This window comes from Zophobas morio, unplaced genomic scaffold (assembly GCF_036711695.1).
Source record: "Zophobas morio isolate AGI-343-1 ecotype UQ-CSIRO unplaced genomic scaffold, CSIRO_AGI_Zmor_V1 ptg000024l, whole genome shotgun sequence".
In the NCBI taxonomy this organism is placed as follows: domain Eukaryota; kingdom Metazoa; phylum Arthropoda; class Insecta; order Coleoptera; family Tenebrionidae; genus Zophobas; species Zophobas morio.
Window position 1 is genome coordinate 8,396,436 of NW_026972129.1, and position 25,032 is coordinate 8,421,467.

The window sequence follows — 25,032 nt, forward strand, 5'->3', positions numbered from 1 at the left end:
TGATATATTTTTGGATTAAAAATATTAAAAAGAAAGAATAAATACCTTCTTACTTATGATAGTTTATTAATGTACATTTTCGTCCCAATATTATTGTTTCCCTTTTTTATTTGTAAAACCCTGTTTTGATTTTCTCTCTTGCTGCATTTGTTTCAGTTTCATATTAAGTTTAGTCTGTGCTTGTGAATGTTTTTCCTCAGTCAGTTTAGTATTAGGATGCAGGTACCTTTGTTTTTCGTCTTTTCGGACAGCATCTCCACAACCATGTATTTCGGGCAATCCATGTGTTGGACAAAATCTGCCTTTGCAATATTTGCATTCGATGGCAAAGTCATTGGTACGTTTTTTACATTTGACGAATGAACAAGTGTTGTCAATTTTCTTTACGTTATGTAACACCTCATCCAAGTCCTTCGAGGTGGTGGCTTCTTTAAGATCTTTTTCTTTATTTTTAACTTTTGATTTATCGGTTACGGTTATTGTCGCCATGTTTGAGGTTATAAAACTTTATAATGACATCGATGACATCTATCAATTGTCAAAAATGTAATCAAAGTATGATTCTTAATTGCAACGACAGGTGGTGCTACGATCTTTAGATCACGCAAAAACTGTTTCGATAGAGCTCGCAAGAGGAAATGTCATTTCTGCGGAAAAATGGTAGACTGACGTTGCTAGCCAGAGATATTTTGGAAAAAAACTGGTGCGGTGAAAAATCAGAAACAAAGAAGTGCGGGAGTGTGTTTTAAAATGTGACATGTGGCTTAATAAAAAAAATGCATTGATCAGTTCGATTGCGTTGTGAAAATATAGAATCCGTTGACTTTTGCAGTGAATGATGTTTTTGTTTGTGTGAAACGGATTTGCAAATTATGGAAAAAACATGGAAAATATTATTTTTGTGCGTTGGGCTTCTATTCTGTGAATTATGCAATGGATTGCCCATTAATTTAGAGAACACGGTAGCAGGTGAGTCACCAGTTATGATCATTTCATAGCCAACCCACTATCACTTTCATGGACAGTCAATACGTTTTGCTAAATCAATCGTTACCGTTCACTGCAATTATTCGAGCGAATATGTTGTTGTTCATTTGATCAAATAGGATTTTCCAGTTACTTTGTTCATCGGGTCGCTATGAACTGCACGTTGTAACGGTTATTGTGTTGTAAGCAACAATTTTTTCGTTCTGCTCTGTAAGATTGTTAATTATTTATAATATCCTTTTATTTAATATGTTTGCACTATTTTCTAAAAAAAAAAATCATACAAGTACTTATATAGAAAAAAAATGTATTACTGTCAAACTGCAATGTTAAAAAGAGATTAGCAAAACATGAGTACATTGTTTTTTTTTCGTGAGAAAACTTTGAAAGTAGGTAAATTATGATTTACGATTATACCGTATTTTCACATATAACTTGCAACAATATACAACTCATTTTAACTAGCAGACGATATGAGTCACTTGTAGACACGAGAAAATAATAGAATCCCTTTATATTTTTTATCGAAATGATGTAAATAGTTCTCTTAACGATTGTAATCATTTTTTCACGAGTAAATACTAAGTAAGTGTTTATTTATTTTAAATCATTATTAACAACATTAAAAAGAGAAGAAAATAATTTTTGTACACAGTGTATAGAAAATCATGCACCAGACGTTTCGTCTAGATTTTTGGAAGTGACTTCAACTTTTTCTTTTCAATACATATAAGGCATATTTCACACTTGGTACTGTGAATTGACACAAAAGTCAGTATTACATTGAGAGCGGAATTTTCGAAATGCTATACATTGTGTATCAAAGTGTTTCAAAGTGTAGGTATATTTGTTCTTTTTCAATGATACCTATTTCATAAAGATGTTAAGTCACTGATAAAATATGCAAAATTGACAAAACATAACTACCTTATTCCATTTGAAATCAAAAGTTGATGTCATTTGCAGAAAAAGCAGCACTTTTTTTCAAGTATGTATCTGAAATTTTACAGTGGAACAGATAGGCAGAGATGCATTTAAAATATTTGGAAACGCCAAACTAAATGCGTTGCATTATCACTGAATATACAGTTTCCGACAAAAAATTTCAGACATCACTTTTCTGTCATGACAAAAATTTTAATGTAGTCTATGCTTTATTGTCATTATTTCGGACAGCTGGAATGTCAAACTTTCAAAATTCCAGCTTACGCTACAGCTACATTCAAAATGACTGTCAAATATTAAGGTTAGAAACAAGTAAAGGTTGCTTTACACTATTTGACGACTGAATGACATCGACGTCTGAAATTTTTTGGCGGCAACTGTATATAAAATACTCTATTTAGCCCGCTTAAAAAACGTAAGTTATTCTATTTGAAAAGAAAAAAAATTAAATATTATGCTAACAAATCCATGCTATACATTTATTTCTTCTAAATTACAAGTTTCTTGAGATAAATACCATCAAAATCAGTGAGAAGTAATAATAATAACGTTTATCTTATTTTCAATAATTTGTAGTTATGAATTTCTTCTAACAGCAAAATCGGTTCTATTGTATAAGAGCCAGTGCCCACTGTGAAGAGAAAGCAGATTAGTTGTAAATAACAGTAGATTTGTCGCACCTTACCTGTCAAGGGATGAAGAAACGCACCTTGAAATTGTGATGAAAACAGCATTGGACAACAAAAGTGTTGTATTAAGAGTAACAGTTTATTATTGTCGCATTTGTAATCTGAGGCCGGATTTGTTGACCTGACTTGATTTATTGGGGTAACAGATTCCTCAGTACACTAAATCCACAATTTTTGAGTTCTTGTAAAATTGTACATATAACTTTCAAGTTAAAGATTCTCAACCTTTCACCATTTAAAGCCATAAATTATATCCTTTAGTTAACCCTGTAATCAGGTAAATTTCAAAGCGGCACGCGTATGCTGTCATCACTTTGACGAGGATTCAGACCGCCTGGGTTATTAAGGCATTGTTCGTCTATAATAATTAATAATAGAGCCCATAGTGATGATAAGATTTTATTAGGACTCAAAAATAGTGAGTTTAGATAAACCACCCGTCTCATTACTAGTGGCTACTGGTTAAAAACTATATTGCTACCATAGAACCGTAGAAAAAATACATCCTTATGCATAGCGTATGTAGAAATTAAAGTATAACACTCCATAGATAAATGTACAGTTAGGTATATATTATAAGATAAGACACAACATGTACCCTTTTGATCATTTTATGGCAACAAAATTATTATTTTTCGTTTCATGAAAATCTTACCTATAATTCTATAACAATATAACGATAAACATCCACTTCACTTTTATCAAAAAAGATAAAAGATAAATTGAAATTCAGAGTACCACTGTGTATAGTGTGTATTATCTAAAAATGTAGGATGCAAAAAATTGTAAATACTGTTTAGGTTTAGAGTTTGCGGTTTTTCCGCTGGTAATACCATATCCGAAAACATTTTATTCAGTGTTGATTTTAATCTGTGTCTTAATTTGATGTCGCTTTGTGTTGGATATCCATTTCCTGTTCCTGTTTAAGAAATTAATGTTAATACGATTATGTTTCCCTGCTGCTTTTGCTCACGCCAGTACTGGTAGAATTTGTCAGCAACAACCTGTCAACTTACGTTTCGGCTTATTTTGTGTTATTTATAGAATAAGGTATACCCCATAGTGTGTCCCCACGTTTATTCATTGTACGCATAGAATGCAAAACAATAAAAATAGGCTCAAAAACTTACGTTTCAATGCATGGGTGCGTTACCTTATTGCACTTAATTGCTGGTTTATTTTTTCTAAGTTTTATTTAAATAGACCTTAATTTTCCATGTAAAATTGTGCAGGCATTTCTTATTATGGAATAAGTTAAAAAGAAATGTAGTCCCGTTTCCCGCCAATGTGCCGTGGCTAGTCTTTTACACAAAATAGGTTAGCAGTTTGTTTCCAAAGTTTTATAGGGTCACCAAATCTTAAAGGAGATGGTGTTGTGTACTGCTTACTCACAGTCAACTATGAATCAGATTTTTTTTAAGAAGAAAAACATAATGTTTGTTGGACATGGCACTAAGTTTGTTATACCAGATACCAAATTATGGGTGGAAATTTTTTCCCTAACGGTACAAATTGTATTCGCTCTAAATTTAGTGTCTTGTGTCTTGTCAAATGGGGGAAAGCCGTACATCCTCTAAATGACTCACGATAAGTGTCACTAAATGACTAACTAACCTTTTAAAGTGAAGTACTCAACTATTCTTTATTGTTATTTTTAAAATGTTTTTTGTTTATTCATTTTCAATGTAATTGTGTACACAAAAACGTAATATTTTAACTTTTTTAATGTCACCAGTTTAATGATATTTTAAACAAAAATTTGAAAGTGGTCGGTGAAGAAAATCATTTAACTAAAAAGCATATTTCACCGTCTCTTTCTGTACGTTTGTATAATATTTACTTGTAGCACCTAGTAAATAGGTTAAATGTGTTGAAGAATTAATATGATCAATACTGTTTTTAACTACATTTGAGTACATATGCGTTTACGATCGTACAAATGTCCACCATCTTTCTACAAAAAAAAATCAATTTTTAAATGTTTGAACAAAAACAACTCCCAGCGGAATCTACTAATTTCAATGTATTTCGAAACTGGATGCAGTGCGTTCTTTTAACTGATTTTTTTTTATGTTATATACAGATGCATTGATTCAATAAGAATCTAATCCCAAATTACAAAATTCAGTGTTTTTACTTCTCGAATATAAGGAAGCTAAGGAAGTATCGTAATCAAGTCCATCAGGCGACTTGTCAGTTTCATGTTTTCTCGACGTTTCATGACCCCTAGAGTTCACTTTGTTTGTTGTCTGTTTAATTATCCCCACCAACGATTTGATGGCGTCACCTCAAAATTTTGCATAGTAAATATTATTTCAATTTGATAAAATAATATACTCCTACCCTTGTGGTTTATGAATCCACCTTGATTTTTATTATTAGCTTAATTCGTTTAATAGTAAGGTTCTTCTTTAGAAACGTGATATGAAGCTACGGTTGATCCGGCTCGAAGGACCAATGTTCCGGTTCGAAGGACCAATGTTCCGGCTTGAAGTGCCAATGTTTCGTACAATCCGAATCGTAGTACCAACGTTTTTTTGTAATCCAGTTGATACGACCATGTATGGTCTTCCGAATTGTACCTTGATATTGCTCGAAGGACCTTTGTTTGTTATAATTGAAATAATGGACAGCGTTCGGTTTTGATGTTTAATGTAGGACGGTTACAGAAGTATAGTGAACCAAGAGTTATAAGGTTATATGGCCATTATAAAATCATCCCATTGTGTCGAAGTTAAGTTGTTTACAATAGAAAAGGTTTAGGGTCGTAAATAACGTGTCCACTGCAGCTCGACCGGCTCTTGTGGTTTCGTTCAGGGGCGGCTTTCACTAAATATGAAAATCCACCACTCCACTATTTCTTTACTACCTGCAGCCGCTGAGGGTTTCGAAATAACTACTCGCTTTGAAAGCCGGCCCTGTTAAATATGAGCAAGAAATGTTTAGAAGATGATTTATTGACAACCGGTAAACTTAGTGCGAACCACACAAAGGGGGTATTTATTTGCGGTCAACTACTTTTATGATGGCCATATAACCTTACTGCCCATTCACAATGGACATAAGACATAAGAACGAGCGCATAACATAATTTATGTTTTTGGTTTGTGTCTGGCTTATGCTTATCTACGTTCACAGTGGACAGAGTGAACTCTGTAAGAATTGTTAAACTGCGCAAACGCAGAACGGAATGACTCCCGGCTAAACATAGAAACGGCTAACCTCAAACTGAGTCAATCAAAATATCTAACCTACAATTTCGTACGATATTCGAACTTGACAACTAGCAGTACAGAACAGACTCGCATTTAGAAACTTTGATTATAATATATATAATATAATTAAAGGTGTAAAGTGCCAAGTGCCAACTGTCAAAGGGAATTCAATAGCAGCATTCAAAAGTCCCTAGATTTTAACATAATTTTGACATAATTCGTGCACAAAGTTGAACTTATTTCAACTTTGTGTACGCACACAAGGATTACATAAAACGTTCATAAGCATAAGAATTACGTTGGTCCACTGTGAACAGGGGTATACGTTTTCCATCGTTTCAACTTTATGTATTTATGTAAGCTTTATGTACTTGTTATGCCTTATGTCCATTGTGAATGGGCAGTTATAGCTCTTGGTTCACTATACTAAAATTACAGTGCTATTTACAAAACCAGGTAAAGATACTCAAAAGGGTCAGTGGCCGCTTCCGGAAATGTAACAACGGTTCACCCCATTTTTTGGAAAATTTGTGAATACAGTACACTGCACCTGTTCACATTGATATACGTGTCGATCTTGAAATGTTCATGTTGTTATCACAAAATTTTGTTAATTAAAAACTCACTTCATATCGTGCTTCTTGACCTGTACTTTAACTCGACTTTAACATTCCACACATATCTTTATTTTAGCTATAGGAGTTATCAAAAAAAATCGCAAAATTAAATTTTATCACTTTTTGAAGAAAAAGGGAAGGTCTATCTAAATAATCTTATTAGACTTTTTTTTCAATTTTGCTGCAACTCTATTTTTCCCCAAAACTGAAATCTAAAGTTGTATTTATTCATTCAGAACAGAATTGTGTGTTTTTTTTTTTAATTTTGATAACTGTTAAAACAGAATACAAGATCAATTGAATAGGTACGTGTTTTCAAGAGGGAAGTTTGTGCACTTTAAAGTTATTATTATTATTTTTTTAATCTGGTATCTCTTAATATGGCCAGAATATGAAATTTGGATTGTGTTTTTCAGATATACCGAAATCCCCGACTGTTTTAAAAACTGCAGGCTAGTAAGGGAATAGAATACGTACTTTCGTCTCGGTGGTAATTTACTTTAACTTGTAGAAAATTGTATTTTATCATTTCACATTTCAAATATATGTATATATTAATATTTGTTTATAAATTTAACTTTTGACCGCGTGCATTATTGTATTTTTGGAGTAGAAATTGGTGCTGTGATTTTCCGAGCGTAAGCTAGTAAACTGGTGTGAGAGGACTTTGGCAAATGGCTAATTTTATGTTTTCCTTGATATTTCATAGCTCCAAGAATATGAAAGAATGCGTTTCCGTTCTCTGCCCACCGTTTGTTGGCAATTTTAGTAGATTAGTGATTTTCGGAACTACGACAGATTGTACTTTGAGATTACCGCTTAGGTAGTAAATTGCTAATGAAAGCTCATCTTCAGCAAAAATTTGATGTCATCTCAAAGCTATGCCAAGTAAATTCCATGTAAAATGTGCAAAATAATACATCTACTTTTATACCTGTAATTAATTAATTAATTAATCTTCCCGTATTTTTAACCTTGCGTATGTAGGTTTTTGGAAAAAAAAAATCAAAGTTGTACAACAGAATTTTACGAGTTTCTGAGATACTACAAAAATTATTGCTTTGAAATTTTGTGCACCCTTTAAGGTTACGTGAGTATGGTAATCTGTTTATCTTCTCGAAAAACTTAAAATTTTGCAAAGTAATATTTCACTGCAAATGTACAGAATGGAATGTATTATTAATACATTTGTTAGTTTATTAGAATTTTTGATATAAATGAGCAGACAAATTCAGTTTAGCATTTGGCAAAAATCATTGTAGTAAGTAGTTTCTGAAATCTAATAAAATCATTAATAGAGTGACAGACAGACAATACATGCAGAAATTGAAAACTAACATTTTAGTGCTTTAAAAGTTGTAAAAAGTTGAGAAAACACAAAATTCCACATTTGTCAAAATGACCGTAGTACTTTAGGTCTTTTATTCGGAAAGTAAAATTATGAGACACATTAAAGCAAAAGAAGCAGCTTATTACAGCACGTGTTTACTATCTGTCTTTCCGTGATACCCGCATACACATTTCCTTTTTTCTGCAAAACGGTCAGATAAAGTACAGTTTGCGTTGGTAATTGTTTGTTATCAGATGCATTATACTTTACAAATATGTAATGAGTTCCAAATGTGAACGTGGGTTATAGGGATATCCTAAAAATATCAGAATCAAGTAAAATATTCTATTTCAATAGGATTGAAACCGTTCAGATTAAAAAAAATACTGATAGCAACAATAAACTAAGTGAACGAATAAACAAGTTGATTTCTTTAATAAACCCATTATTTTTATTGCAACTTAGATACATTTAGACTATTTGACACCTTCATTTGATGTGAAAAAATATACAGGCTACTTCGTCTCTGTTGATTAGAATTACTTAGAAAAGTGTCGCCGATTTTACACGCAGGAAAGGGCCAAAACGACTTATTTATAGTACATGCAAAATCATTCAAATCGAACTAATTTTTCCCTGTCATTCTTTCGATGTATAAACATAAATAAACACCTGAGCCTCAGATTCCTATTACCTAGTGCTGAAGGATATTTTATCCCGTCAGTTATATGCTTTAAATAAATTTTACATTGTCCGTACGGCGCAGGGGCTGCGGGGGTGTTATTTATGCCGCTGGTTTTTACTTTACAGAGTACTCACAAAACGAAAATCGTAAAATCAAATTTTATAATTTTTTAAAGAGCTGGATTTGTCGGATTATACTTCAAGGGCGAGGAAAGTTCTGTCGAAATAGCCTTCGACCAATTTTTTTAATAAGGAATATAAATCTTTTAAAAATATATGGGGTGTTAAAAACATGCAACTAGGGTGTGTAACTTTCAAACGGAACGCCCTGTTTATTTGAAAATAATTTAAATGTATTACTAAATGAGATTACGTCAGAAAAAAAATTTGTCGAATCACAGAAAATGCGTAATCTGCCTTCACCAGATCTTGGAGATATCGGCAGTTTTTTTCGATCATATGGTATCGAGTGAGCAATAAAAAACAGGATCAAGACCGTTATGGATAAAATGCATTAAAAGAAGATTTATCTTTGATAGAATTTTCGTCTTGTCTCACTACGGTAACTTTGAAAATTTGGCTTTAAAATGCAGCACCAAAGACAAACTTTCAAAAATGCATGACTGTCTTTTATCGTGTTTTTTAAAGCTGCAAAAATGAGGATCTTTTTAAATAAAAGAAATAAAAAAAAAGCTATTTATAAATTTTTGATTTTTTTTTACTGCCAATTAAGAAACAAAATCTTGGAAAGAGATCATTCACATTTTGTTTCTAGTTCTTGCCGTATAATTCTTATATAAATCTTAAACGAATTGTAAGCAGTTAGTTGAGATGAAACACCTTGTTTGCATATTAGCGAGCCATCGAATCAAATCTATGATTTTGTGTAGTTACTTTTTGATGCAGTTTATTTTGCAAAAGTGCCTCTGTTTTATTTTATTGTTGATTTTATAAGTATTTTTTTCTGTTCTGCCCCTAATTTGAAATTTTCAACAAAAATAGGAAGTCTATAATATTTAATATTTATTTTTAACCATCTAGCTAATACTGCGCGGTTTTACATTGGTCAAATAATGCAATATTTTTAAATGAAAGTTTCGACTTTGGAATTTTAATATTTATACCGGGGGATTTTTTAAATTTCTGATCTAGTCACCCTAGACAAAACAAATTCGGTCGAAAAGTAGGTCGTAACTTGACTTACAAAAATGAAAACAAAGCACAATTTAGGTTAAGTTAACACGCGAGGTTGTCATAACAGAAGTTGCATGGTCTAAGATACGACCTACGTCATTCGGTGACGTAATGGGCAGCAAAAACTAGACCAGAAATTACAAAAATCACGTAATATAAGAGTGGTTGTAATTGTCGATGTATAATTTTTTTAAAAACTTCTTTCTGTTTCAGATTCTCACACTCAATTGTTGACGGGGTTAGTCGCACTACTGTTAACAGTTTGCAGCGTGGTTTTCTTAGCCGGGTGTTTATGTTGTCAACGACGAAACGGATTCAAGGTATTTATACGTTTGTCATATTCATTATAATGTTTTCTTCGATACATAATATGTATTACGTCCAAAATTGTCATGCGGTTCAGACCATTACTTTCAAACCATATTTGTTAAAGGTCGACTTCATAAGTGATTCATACGTTAACACTTATAAAGGAAGACGCAGTCTATGGAAATTGAACCTGTTTGGCAGTGATACCTAGTTTAGTAACAATAAATGAATACTTTTAAATACACCTACTCATTGCTTAAATTTGTGCATTTGTGTCTGTTATTTCCATCTGTGTAATACGCCCAGTGGTTCGATTGTGGAAATTATTTTTTCCCGTTGGTTATTAAGAAATTGTTTTGTTATGCTTCAGAAAACTATTTTAGATGTACAATATAAAATGATTATAATTTGCGATACGCTATTTTCGAATTTTGAAATAAAACTAGGACCTTCTATGATAGCTTTGAAATTTAAAACGTATGGATGAGTAATCAGATGATGCTGATTGACATCATAGTGACGCGTTGGGACCTTGAAATGTCAAAACTGACAGGTAATAATTTTCAAGTGATATGGATAATTGAGTGACCCTTCTTTTGAGAGCTTATTTCATTCTACTGTATGATACTAAAGCTTAAAAAACAAATCTCAGGTCAGACTGAATTCCAATAAGGTAAACATGGTCATTAGTCTCTTCAAACAATTATATATCGCCGAAAAATGATTTTGGTAAAGAAATCTTTTCTCGAAAATACTGATTTATTTATTGCAAAGAACCCAATTTACTTTTAAAGAAAGACACATTTTTTTCACTTCCTTGTTTAGGTTGTATTGTATATCAAACTATCAGAATTTAACAAGACATTTTTCTGAATAACACAAAAATAATTTTATGAAAGAAACTGAAAAATTACAAAGATCTAAATACAAAGAAAATGTCTCGTTTTCGTTTTTGCCTTTAAAATGATACTAGTGTGACAATTAAAAATCTGAAGGGCAACAGTATCAATTGAAATGAATTGCATCATTGAACTCAAAGAAGAAATCACGGGTGGTTAATTACATTATTTTGTCACCCTCTTAAATTTGATAAGGCAGAATCGGAAATACACAGGTTTTTGTATTGTTCATGTAAGAGCTTTTTATGAGAACGAGCGGATGCCAAAGCTATTTTGTATCGTATTAAAACCGTAATTGTTAATTCCACCTGCATCGTTAATTTGACGATCATAAATTAACAACACTCAAAATTTTCTCATTCTCAGACAGGTCAGGCGAGTAGCGGGACAATGAATAATAATTCCCCTACTAAAGGTGTTGCATCATACTGTATTTTAGAAGTGACCATAGGTTTGAATATTCATATTTCTCCTGATTTAATTAGTGAAGTAAAATACGAACACTGATCATGTTTTGTCAGATATTCATTACAGCTGTGGGATTTCTGTAGAACTAAAAATTCACTAAACTTGTGCATTATTAAATTATCATTAGCAGGACAGTATGTCACAGCACATTTGAAAATATAAGTTTCTTAACAAAAACAAAATTGAAATTATCACTGACAATGCAATTCAACAGCTACCATCACTAATGACTGGGCATCACTTTTCTCAAGTGACACTAAATTGATGGCGTTGAAGTGTTACTACTTTTTTTTAATAACACAGGTCTACAAAAAAAAAAAATGAAGTCATAATTTGAGCCGGAGCTATTATAATTAGCTCCGGCTCAAATTATTTTTTTTAAATAAATGGAACATTGAAGTTACCCAGAACTATTTTAGAGGTTAACTGGAAATCACCTAATTTCATTTAGCCTTATCGTTTACGCTCGCATATTGTCAACATTTTGGCAATATTGTTTTGTTTGGCAAAGCACTGTTTCAAAAATTCACAGTTATTTGACTTGGATGATTGTTTCATTTGAAACGTTCGCGACAAAAATAGCAAGAAATTAGATATGAGAACGGAAATCAACAGAGGGTGATTCAAATTAAATTTGAACTGTTATGTTAAAAGATTGCTGGTAGGTAAATTTTAGTGATGTAAAAGTGCAAATAACTGACGTAAATGCGCGCGCAACACAAGGCTAAATGGATGGTAAAATAACTTTTGGCGGTATTGGTTCTGCATGTTTCGTATTGTAAAAAATTAATTTTGTAATGAAATATTCTTTTAAATGTATATACCTTCGAAGACAAATAATTATGTTAACCTTTGTAAGTCGATCAAAACTTTTGTTGCGGTTTGAGCAATATCCACGTATCATATAAAATGCTAACCGAATCGCTCTCACTAGCGTGTCTTACGTTTCAAGTTGTATCTAGTTTACTCGCTTATTAAAAAGAAAAAAATACAACAGCACCACTTTGACGGAATGAATGAGGGCACGTTATTATCGAATGTTCTAAGTTCTTGGAGGCAGCTAAGTAGCTAAAAGATACAAAAAAAACGTCTAAATGATTATACAATCAATACGCCCAACAAATCTAACATTTAAATAAACGATACTTCTGATTGCTGACCATTTCCAAAAAAAAAAAAAAATACTGAGCTTACTTCTTCTAAAAGAGTAATAGACATATGTACATACGTACAGTTACTTCCAGTAACTAGAAAAACCGTAGATTTATGGTATATTGCAAGTTAACGATTTCTTCGTATGGTATCTCGTGTGGAAATCCTGACCAGTTTAAACAAAATACGTGTTCCTCGTCGGATTCTTTATCATTGATGTCGTGTTTGTTGGTCGAGTTTAAAACGGGAAGTCTTCATCCGGTTGGACGATTCACTACAAGATACCACTATTACATGTCAGACATTGTATTAAATGAAGACGGCGGCACTTTTTCGAAGGGTAATGCACTAGTAATTGTATAAAAAAATTACAAAATCAAGTTGCTACAATTTATCATTAAAGGAAAGGTCTCGGATTATTGAGATCGATGTCTTGAACTTCTGAATCGTGTTAGGAGTTCATGTGGCTTCAAGGTGAATAAAAAAAGTTTATAGTAGATATTCACTCCAGGTGCAGTTTTAGTTAGTTTCTGATACAGTAGTTTAAATAAATGAATTGAGATTGTTCTACAATTCTTCAGTGGAAAGGTTCGAGAGACATTTGTTTATTCTGCAATGAACTCGCGCGTATTCTAGACATTGTGTAGTCTTTGACGTATTTAAATATTTAAATTCATTCATCAGCTAACCTACAGTGAAAAACCAAATATACTTGGAAAATATTGCACTTGAAAAGAGTGGTATTCGGATATTTTTATGAATAATAAATCATAAAAATGAAAAGCAATTTTATAATCCTGCATATCACTCAAACTTTTACTAAATCCGTTGTAAAGTTGAAATAGCAGAATAAAAAGCAAAAGTAGTTACGGTTCTTACTTACTTGTCTAATTTCGTGTTTAAAAACTGCCCAAATTTGAAACACCTCTTTATTTAAGGAAATAATACCGTACCTACCGTATTTATTAGGAAAAATCTTTTTAGAATAGTCGTCTTTTTCTCACTAGATTCTATATATATTTATGATTTAGGATGACCTAAATATAATTAATGAAATATTGTATATGTAAACGCTGATTTTGAAAAATAAATACCAAACAATCTTGAAATTTTTTGTGAGGAAATTGTTGAAATATTTAGGATTGGAGCAACAATCGAAACAGGATTTTGGAAATTACAATAATCAAAATAAATTTAATTTTAAAATATGACAAATAAAAGTACGCTTAAAATACGTCATCAACAAAAACATGGGATTTTATAATGTGATACGGTTGGGTGTCCACATTTTCAAGGCCGGTACATCTTTGGAATATTTCCTTTGATAAACACTGACATTAATTTAATGCATAAATATATTCACAAATTTTCCAAAAATCAGTTAACTTCATTATTGCGCGAACTTCAAAAAAATTAATTGTATGATTTTGCAACCCACATTTTTAAATTGAAGTTTTTACAAAAATTTAATCCCAAAACAATTATTATCATTATTAATTATTATTATCCATTATTTTAATAATACTACAATATTCGTGAGTGTTTAGTATATAATAATATAAAATTTTTTGGATCTTAGGTGAAACACTATTTTATCTTAATTATGTTTTCTACATTAATTGTAATTTATTTTTCATTATTACTAACAAATAACTTGGATAAATACATCTGTTTTTGTTAACCTCTATAAGTTGTATGTACATTATTAAATAAGTTATTTAGACAGAACTTCCGCCCCCTGAAGCACAATTAAACAAATTCACTGTTTTAAATAACTGTAAAATCTCAAAAAACACATGAAAACCGGGAACTATTGTCTCATATTTAAGGTCCTATGAAACGTCGAGAAAACATGAAATTAATACTAGGCAAATAAAAAATAGTAACTAATTAAATACAAAAAAAAATAAAAGGGATCACGGGAGCACTAGATTAGTATAATTTAACATTGTTATTCTGTCCTAAAAATTTTGGAGAAATTAAATTGATGTCTTCAAAAAAATTCTCCCAAAAAAAACTCTTAGGTGACTCCTGAAGTACAGAACAACTTATCCAACTTTTTGGAACATTTATAAGATACAATAATAATCCCTATAAGTTAAAATAAATATATGTATACGTGTATAGTAAAATAAAGGTAGGTAAAGTATTCACATGCTTCAAATTTTCCAATTACAAAATTTTGTGATGACGTCATCAGCATTCTAGCAAGGACACGTATATCAATTTGGATAGGTGCAGTGTAATACTAAGAATAACAGTGCTTTATTCCCTAATTTTCTGGAAAATTGGGTGAGCCATTGTTGATTTAATCAGTAAAATAAATTACCTCTTTCATTAGTTTTTTGAGTCATTCTGTGTAAGCAATTCTAAATAAGGTGTCATCATAATAACCATATACATCGAAATATCAAAGAAAACAGTGGATCGTTAACGGCTCCCTTGCTAGCTATCGAAGACTCGATTTTGCATTAATTTAAATGCATTATTCTAAGAAACCATAAACTCAGAACAGAATTTGCAATTTGCGATTGTTTCTGCTTGTTTAATGACTTGTCGATTCTTTTTAACTCAATAATGAGAATTTCATAACACAAAAATTGGTCCATACACCTGAAATACAGTCGAACAAATTCAGCTTCTTTGAAAAATTATAATTATAAAATTAAAGTAACCCTTACAATTTAATAAATCTGAATATATTGTTTAGTTTTCAGTTAGTCATAACAAAAAACGTTAATTTTTTGCATCTAGGTATAAAAATTTCAGTAAGTTAATAAGCTGTGTAATGTTCCACACCTGATTAGTTTAAAATCTGTATTCAATGTCCCACATCATCTTGTTAAGGTCCGTCCGTTTGATTATTTTTATGGTGGGTTAAATTTAAAACTCCTTTTAATTGATTTTATATTTTAACTATGGTTATTATTAGTTTAGTGGTAACGTAAAATTCTATCAAAAATTTCATATCGATGAATAATTATTAAATTAATTATAATTAGACACCACCATGATTCCATGAGGAAATTTCAGAGTTGTGTATTACGCGTCATTTGCAAAAGAATGTGATAAAATAAATACTCTCCATCAATAATAAATACTCTCGAAATGTAACGTTTGATCATTTTTGACCTTATAAATTTAAAATCGTCCTGGCGAAAATTTCAAGATGTTTAGTGGTAAAAGCAAAGTAATAAATAACAATGTTATTGTCTGCGTGTGTTGTGTGTGAAACCTCAATTCGTGTTACGCATCGTTTTTTATCTGTGAATAGCATCTTATAATTTTTGTATGAAACGGCGTAATTTCTTATCGTAACTGTTTAAATAATGCTGTAATAGGTAACACGGAAGTTACAATTTAATGTAAATAAAAACGCAGAGAAAACGGTTTTTATCAGGTTCGTATTGCATAATTTACAAGCTTCGTAATCCAAAGTTCCTATCTTATTGAGTAAATGCCATCCTTGTCAGTTGTTATTTCTTTCAATGTTGTCAAACTTTAAGTAAAATTGATGCGACGGGCGTGTTCTTTCCTTCAATTTGTAACAACGTGCGTGATGGCGAATTCATTATTAAATAGTAGCGCAGAAAAGATAAAAGGACGTCCGAGTTCAGATAAGTTAAAATGTTGGGCAATAATATAATGAGAAAATAAGGCAGAACGAAATATTTATTTTCGTTGGCTAATTTATTGTTACATTTTAGTTTGGTTATTTGTGTCGCATTTTTGTGCATTGTGTAGCTAACATGGCTATCTATATTGCAGTATTTTATTTTTTACAGATTAGGAAAGTTTATGACCAATTAAATTTGTATTGGTTTGGGTTTTTACGGCACAATTTCCAGTCATTGTAATTTATATGTATTGTGATTTACATTGATCACCTCAGCAGATACACAGTGCTTTGAATTTTTTCCCGTTTTAGAAGTTCCGTGCCAATAATTCAGAAAGATGAATGCCATTTTTCAATTTGCTTTTGGATCTGTCCACTGTTAATTAACGTTTAAATATTGTTTTGAATTCTGTTAATGAAATATTTTAAATACACTTGCAACAGAAAATAATTCTACACAAATGTCAAGTTACAACCATTAACACTTTTAAAAGTCAGTGGTTATTATAGGCGGAAAACAGTTTTCCTTGGCATTTTTTTCCATATTCTTAATGTCACGCGGGTGATTAAAGTTTTTAAGTATTTAATTTTTAGAGGATATTCATATTGCATTATTGAGTTTTAACGAACTGATGACATAGTTATGATAATTACTACACATTCCGATTTTTGTTATTACACTTGTATTTACATCAACAACAGAAGTAAAGGCTTGTTTATCTTAAATAACATTACAAACAGGAATAGGTGGCAAAAATAATCATTAAATCAGTACTTTTGAAGTCCATTCTTTGGAATTTTTATGTAAAAAGAAATCGCCGTCAAGTATTTAAAAAATAATTCATTATAATTTATTAATTACTTTGTATGGAATATAGAAGGTCGCTTGGCTCTGTTTTTTTTGATAAAATACTCTGTATTTTACACATTTGCTTTTTTTCAAGTAACACAAACCTGGCAATGTTTTATTAAAAAAAAGTGCCATTGTTTCACATGACAGAAAAAGTACCGGTTAAAGTAACAATATGTATACAAGATGATATATTAATCGCAATTTTTTCTTATCACTGTGATTTTTTAAACTAAAAACGTAGACATAGGGTATAAATTAAAAAAAAGTTTAATCACTTTATGTCGATCCTCAAAAAAATGAGGTACTTATTGTACAGTCAGCGAAATATTAAGAGTACGGTAAACATACATATCTACATATATGTATGAATATGCTTATTCGTTTTCTTCTCGATCTGTCAAAAGGTTTTCAAAACTACTACATACTTGTATAGTAGATAATGTGGTAGTAGACAAGGAATCTACTAAACAAAAGCTATTTATAAACACAAAATAGTATAACATTATTAAAGAAATGCACACAAGCAACTAACATTTTTTAAATGCGACTACCATCGATTTTGTCTTCACTTTCTTGTTTTTATTGCGAACGTAGATTTTTTGTTTTACTTCCCGCGTAAGCTAGGGAAATTTCACTACTCCTACAATTGAAAAAATAGATCTCCCGCTTTCGTTTGTGTGTCGTCTGAACCGATTGTCATGTTTTGGGAATACCGTTTAAATGGTAAAGTGCTAAACATAATTTGTCTTATCCCCATCAACAATTTGACGACGTCATTTCAAGCTTTCGCAAGGTAAATCCTACGTAAATTTTATAAAATAATCTTTCTTTACGTGTGATTAATATGCATTTACGTTTTACCTTGGACATCTAGATTTTTGAAAAAAAAAAATCGGAAGAATATAAGGTTTTACCAATTAACATCCGATTAGTCTGAGAACATCTGCACTTTAAACGGTGAATATAAGCACGGTAAATTTTACTAGAAAAATGTTATCTAAATCATGCGATTTATTATGCGTCTACACGTGTGTAGAATATCTGAAAAAACTAAAGCATTGAGTTTAATTATTGATTAAATAAAAAACGAATTATCTTATTTTCGTGAAATTTTGAGAATCGAGTATTGTTGTTATTGATCTGTACCGATCTAAGCTGATATATTTAAACCTACTAAGAAGTCGATGAGGTGATCGTAAAATTCTGTTAAGAAAAATGAATTTGAAATATGCGCGTATCATGCTTGTTTGCCTGTACTTCAGTAATACGTACACATTTTCATTTTACTGAAATATAATAAAAAAATAAATTTCGCAAAATCAGTTTCATAGTTGATTCAAAAATAGGATTTCTTTGGTGCTTCAGGCGCAAGGAAAGTTCTGTCTAAATGATCTTAGATCAAATTTTTGTATATCTCTTTCCTGTGTGTATAGCAATTTTGAATTAATTTTGGCAAAATATTTGGGATGAAACACCCTACGTATGACTTAATCTCCGTTGTCGTGACGGATTCTTAAAATTACGCTTTTTTATGTTACTGTAATTAATTAATTGTTGATGTTGAGAGTATCTTTATAACTGTTTGCTAATTTTTATATGGATTTTTCTTTTCTACTACAAAATATAATTTTTTACATTTTGTTTTGGTAAGTGTACCTGTTCAAACCTTGAATCATTATTCATTTTTGTTACTAGGTACTAAAGAATTAATTTCACCGTCGTTGATTAATGAAACATTCGTTTGGTATTCCAGTTTATTTACTGTTGATACAAGTATGTATGGTATTTTTATAGTAGTTTTTGAATCGATCACCTTCCACTATAATGTTGTTGAGTTTCATCATTTGTCCTTATATTTCGTTTTCATAAAGATGAATAGAATTATGTATGTCGAAAATGGAGTGACAAAAAGGAGTAATACGGTTATCGAATAGAAACTGAAGGGTAAGCTCAGAATAAGTAATTTATTTCTCGTCGTCATAAATGGTGTTGTTTTCAAACTTTTCCATTAATGTACAGAAACGTCAAAGTGGTGAAGTTGTGTTATTTAGCATTTAAGTTGCAACACCGAGTTAACAACAGTTATACCATGTTCATATTTCTGCTGTATTTGTTTTAATTAATTTTATGGATTTATTCTCATTAAGAAGTCTTCATGCTTTCTTCACTTTAACATTTACTTTCTTTTTCTGCCCGCAATATAGGATGAGGAAAAGGTAACAGTTTGTGGTGCATGTTTATACTTATTATCGTTTTGGTAGATAAATTATGGTTTGTGGATTTTCAGATTATTTGCGAGTAAAATATCCGACGTATAAAAAGATACAACGCTGTTTATATAGTTTGATTTTGATTCGTGTGTGAGGTTTTTTAGTCATCTGTATTTATTAAAGTAATCAGTTCATGCGCATAAAGTACTTAACACTGATTGTTGTACGGTCAATTTAATGTATTGTTAATCATGAATCGTTTATTTTTGTTTGCGTAATAAAACATCATTTACATGCGTTGATTTTTAGAGAAAGGCGTATAATTAGTATTAAATAATTGTTGCTATAAGTAATCACTATTCTTTCAGAGTTGTACCTTGCCACACTCTGTTTAATTTCATTAGATTCAAGGCGAAATTATTGACATTCTTCGGGTGAAATGATTTGATTGTTAATTTTTACGTAAAAACGCAAACTTTCTTTTTTCATCTAACTGTTACCTTACGATTTCCTTATAGGAGTTCAGGGATAGCCCTGTAGTAGCATCAACAGCTTCGAATTTGGACCATGGCCACATTAACCCTGTTGCCAACGGCGAATTTACGATATTCACGCCATTATCCCCGCCCCTTCAAAACAATAACGTGTTTCTTGCCAATCAACAGATAATTGTATGTTAAATATTTTTTCTTTCAATTTAAATTGATACATATTTTTTAGACGCGAACTCAAGAAGACTATGTTTTTGGTGATGTCGACGTGAGTTCATGGTTCAGTAAGTAGCTTTGTATGCGATTATATCACCAGAATCACATCGTTATTTGTAGATGGTACCGAAACCGATTTTCCACGAATTAAACTTAAATATATCAAAGAAATCGGCAAAGGGTGGTTCGGGAGGGTATGTGGAATCGAATTCTTATAGATTTGTTCTAATATAATCTTTAGGTGGTGGAAGGTGCAGCACAAGATATTGAGGGTGATAAAAAATGGACACCTGTGGTGGTTCGAATTTTAGAGGCGACAGCATCAAGCAGGGAAAGAGTTGTATTTCTACACGACGCCACTATATATCGACATGGTGCCCATCCAAATATACTGACATTGTTTGGTAGATGTTTAGATACAATTCCACTTTTGTTACTTCAAGAATATTGTCCCTATGTAACGAATCAAGAAATACTCTGTACAATGAATGTAACTATTGTTGTTTTAGGGTGATCTCAAAAATTATTTGCGCAAAAATAAATCAACAGCCGAAACGTTATTGTCCACTGAACATCCTTTGCTTTGGTGTTGCCAACTCAGTTCAGCTTTGAAACACCTGCATGAAAATAGATTGACTCATCCGTAAATAAACAGTGTTTGACGTTAAACTTTTTTTACCTATGCTTTTTTCAGTGATTTAGCCGCAAGAAATTGCCAACTTACCTCCAACCTAACTTTAAAGTTGGGTGACTACGGCCTAGCAGTTTTTCAGTATCCAGAAGATTATTATTTGGGATCTCCTGGCGTTTCCGTAAGATGGTGTGCACCAGAATCACTTTCGTATACTTCCACAACAATAGAACCGAAGAAAATAACTTTAGAAGCTAACATATGGTCGTTAGGTGTAACTATGTGGGAAATTTACGAATGTGGAGAACAACCGTACTCGTCGTTGAGTGACGATGAAGTTGTCTCCCAGGTTGTGGGTTCACAGAAAGTTAGATTAGATAGGCCTAAGTATCAAGTATTATATACCGACTACATGTGAGTTTATGCTTAGTTAGTAATGTTTAGAGTATTTATTGTTTTTGTTTTTAGTTTTCGTTTAATGCAACTTTGTTGGACTAGTAGTGAATCTCGACCTGCGGTGGCACAAATCGATCTGATGTTAGGAGAGTTGCTACAAGTTTACAAAAACACAACATCTACGCAGTTGGAATCGCACGTTTCCATAAAAGATTTTGATAAGCGATGGGAGTCTTTTAAACCTAATAGTATTGTCAAGACTGACAACCACATTGATAATACTGAGATGGATTTGGAGGACTCGCAGATAAGAACGTCGAAACCTTTATCTCCTAGTTTAAATAATTTACATGGTTCATTGGACAATCTCTTAGTAGATAGTTCAGAATCACAGATGGAATCGTGGTTAGAAAATGTCGCCACAAAAACTGGCGACATGTCTTACGTTAAAGGACTATCAGATGCCATAAAAGATCTAGATAACGCTATAGCATTAGAAAACAGTACAAGTTCCGATTCTAGCCACCACCAAAGTCCAAAACCTAAAAGCAACCCCAAACTGGAATTTCAACTTGGTCCTCTTACAACCAAACTACAAATTCCAGAATCACCTAATCAGAACGACAGTTTAATGGACAGTTTTCTTTTTGCGCAAAGAACAAGCAGTGGTAGTGAAACCGAGGAAGAAAACTGGAAGAAGAAGATCGAACGCGGAGCTTATACAGAAAAAGTGCGTCAGAAATCTAGATCTGTAGCCGATTTGATGATTCTAACTCACATCGATCCTTCGGAATCGGAATCTGAAACTCCCTTGCCTAGTTTAGATTATAGAACGAATTATAAAAATGTAAGATATGCGCCTAAGCAGAATTTGGAAAATGTTGGTCTCATGTTCGGAAGCGAGGGTAATCTCTTGAACGTACAAGATACTTTTCAAGATGAACTGAGAAAATTACAGGAGGAACGGAGAGATAGTCTGCTTTTTGTACCTGAAAACAGTAGTCAAAACAACAGTAGTGAAAACTTGTTAAGTGATAGTGCGCGTGATGACACTGTTAATGCCGATGTTTCACGTAGTGTTGTGTCTAGTTCATTTTCTAACAAGGATTATTTAGAAAACTCGCCTAGTAAGAGAATTCTACAAGAATTAAATAGCGCTAGTGAAATAAAACCTGCTAACCAAGTGTTCAATGTGTTCAATGTTACCATAGATAACTACAGTCCCGTACGATTAAAGCCTTCAAAACTAGAAGAACTTATCAACTTCAAAGAAGATGAATGCGTCGTTAAAGAAACTGAAGGATTTGAAGTTCCAAAACTCTCAGATATTATACAGTGTAATTCTGAACTCGTAAATTATCTTAATCGTAACACCTTACCTTTCAATTGTGTAGAAAAAGCTTTGAGTGAAGACGACAACTCTGAAATTATGTACGATTCAGGTGTGGAAGGTGACAGAGTAGAGTCCACAGAATCTCTGAAAAATGCAGTGGAAGGAAAGTTACACAATGAATTATCGACGGATGATAGAGCGGAATCTCCAAAATGTGCAGACGAAGCAGAGCACCAAACGGAACTGTTTGAAATAGAAGAAAGTGTAAATTTGACACAAAACATGAATGATGAGGATTCGTTTAATAATACTTTTGTTCATGAAACCACGCATATCACTAGCTCAGATGTAGAAGAAAAAGAAGCAATTGCACGAAAAACTTTCCAGGTGCCGAAACTGATGGACCTAATTCAAGATAACGACGAATTGATGGATTATATTATAGCTAAATATGAAGCTGAGAGTCTAGGAAAAGGAAACGATCTAGATAGTCTGGAAATGTCGTCTAACGATGAAATAACAGTACTTAAACAGGACGACATACAAGCGGCCAAAGAATTTTTGGAAGAAGAAATCAAAAATTATCATCATGTAGAACCACCGAAAGTGGCATTTGATTTAAGTGAAGGTCAAGATGAAGCAATGCCGAACAGTCTAACACATTCCAGTGTATACACCAGCACACCGTTTGGCAAGAAAAGTCTCCAAGAACTTCCTCATCAAGATGGTTTCTGCAGCTTAAATTTATTCAACGATGCCGCTGAAGACAAAATTATTGAAAATGGAAACTCTAATTTATATTCCCTCGAAACGTGGGACAACTTTTTGGGAAAAGCACTAGATAATCAAAACGAATCACAAGAACATGAATTATTCGATAGTTTTTCGTCAGAACCGCATAGTTTATTGTTCACTCAAAATGATACGTTGGTTTGTGATATGAAAAAAGAAGATACGGAACTCCAAAATCAAACTTATTTATGCTGTGAGAATAGGGACTCCACTTTCACGAAGGAACCAAATATTGTTGACCTCAGTGATGTCAACATTGAGATTGAATCTAACACCAAAATAGAAGGTAATTTTAATTTTTTATAAAAAAAGGAAATAATTTTTTTAATTCAATTTTTAAGATAATAATTGTTGGGATAATAATGGGGGTGGCTGGTTTTTACATCCGCAGTCAAATCATGATATTTCCGGGGAAATGACCGTGCCCTCAAACGCCAATACAGATAGTTATGTAGGTTTTAATGTGGATGATGAAATTATGGCCGCTATTCGAACCGAACTTCTGAACAAATTACCACAAGCACAAGTAAGTAGTTAAAACGATATTACTTGTCATTTTACAGTTAAAATCACACTTTCTAATGGAGATATTTAATGCAGTCAAAAATAATTTGTGTCATACAAAGAGGTAATCAATTCAAAATTTTTATTGTCAGTGGAAACTTTTTTATATTTTTTCCTTTGGTCCACTTAAGATTCATAAAAACAAAATCTTGTTTACTATAAATTTTAAAACGCATTATGTGTATGATTAATATTTTAAAAATTAAAACAAAAGTTCAGAAATACGATGTACTGAATGACAAGTATTATATCAAAGCAATCTTCATATTGGGCCGGATGCCAGTTTTCAGTGATACCTAGGATTTTTTAGTGTATCTGAAACGGGAATTGAAAATTTCGTGTCCGTCTTTTGTCTTTTTTTTTTTTCATTTACAGTTTTAAAATGTAATTAATAGCCAGACCTAATATGGTACTCTACGTAGCAGTATAATTAAAGTAACATAAAGACGCAAGTGTACTATCAATAAGTGATAATTTTTTTTTCAGTCAATTATTTAGTTATTTATTTAGAATTAAATAAACCTTCAAAACTTTAGTTAGTTATTTTGCACATCATGACATAATAACTTTAATGTCAAAATGCAAATGTGATATCTAATTCAAATAAAAACAAATGCTTTCACATATTACACAAACTTTTTTTTAAATACAATTGAAACTACGGTCCTTATAAAGTTTTGAGTCACTTTTATTTAAGTAAGGTTTGTTATCTTTATGGAATGATGACATTGGTATTTATTTGTTCATACGGAGCAATATAAAATTTGAGTCATATGTTTAGAAATTTTTCATAAAAAATTAGCAGCTACTAATGACAGTTGACATTCTTCCATATGGCGATTCTTTAACACCAAACTTATTTGCGTTAAGCCATTTTGACAACACTGACCCAAAACCTCGCTTTTTTTTTTTAATTTATACGTTTCCAACTGTATTATGATCTCAACGATAGTCTAGTAAGTTCTCTAGAATTATGAGTGTTCTGTAGGTCAGTGATGAAAAACTAATTGTCATTATTTATTAATAAACCGACCAGTAAGTAACACAGTGAAGTTATTTGGAATATAGCATATGCATTACATTAGAGAATATAAAAAATATATATGTATATTTAAAAAAATATATATATAAAACAGCTAATATAAGTTAAGTTTCATCGATAAAAATTTTTGACGTTACGTGTTTGTCACATGAGCACAGCGTCATAACGAAATCTCATTAATGATATCTTACAACATATCAATGTGTCGTAGAATGAAACAGGGGTAAATGTCGATAACGGAACTCTCGTTTATAAAGTTTTATGAAGCTCGAATAAATAACGTTTTAAAAGTTCTGTTCTGTAAAGTTTGTAATGGTATAAGGGTTGAAATTGTATCAGATGACAATTCGCGATTTTAAAAAATATCGCAGTTTAGACGAATTTCAACCTTCTTTTCAT

General features: G+C 31.8%; 1 protein-coding gene across 3 annotated transcripts in view; it reads left to right on the forward strand.

Moving 5' to 3' along the window:
* The first annotated feature begins 593 nt into the window (after positions 1-593).
* The window catches only part of LOC135134908 (uncharacterized), a 29,054-nt gene continuing 4,615 nt past the window's right edge, over positions 594-25,032 (forward strand). For 2 of the 3 annotated variants that reach the window (XM_064063790.1, XM_064063791.1), the window contains exons 1-10: positions 597-969; positions 9,875-9,981; positions 19,687-19,839; positions 19,889-19,943; positions 19,996-20,069; positions 20,117-20,332; positions 20,385-20,518; positions 20,570-20,920; positions 20,975-23,313; positions 23,369-23,553. In XM_064063790.1, the coding sequence (XP_063919860.1) occupies positions 873-969; positions 9,875-9,981; positions 19,687-19,839; positions 19,889-19,943; positions 19,996-20,069; positions 20,117-20,332; positions 20,385-20,518; positions 20,570-20,920; positions 20,975-23,313; positions 23,369-23,553 (3,711 nt within the window). In that variant the 5' untranslated portion in view covers positions 597-872. Of the gene's footprint in view, positions 970-9,874; positions 9,982-19,686; positions 19,840-19,888; positions 19,944-19,995; positions 20,070-20,116; positions 20,333-20,384; positions 20,519-20,569; positions 20,921-20,974; positions 23,314-23,368; positions 23,554-25,032 lie in introns of all 3 variants that reach the window. The other variant, XM_064063792.1, reaches the window with a different exon arrangement.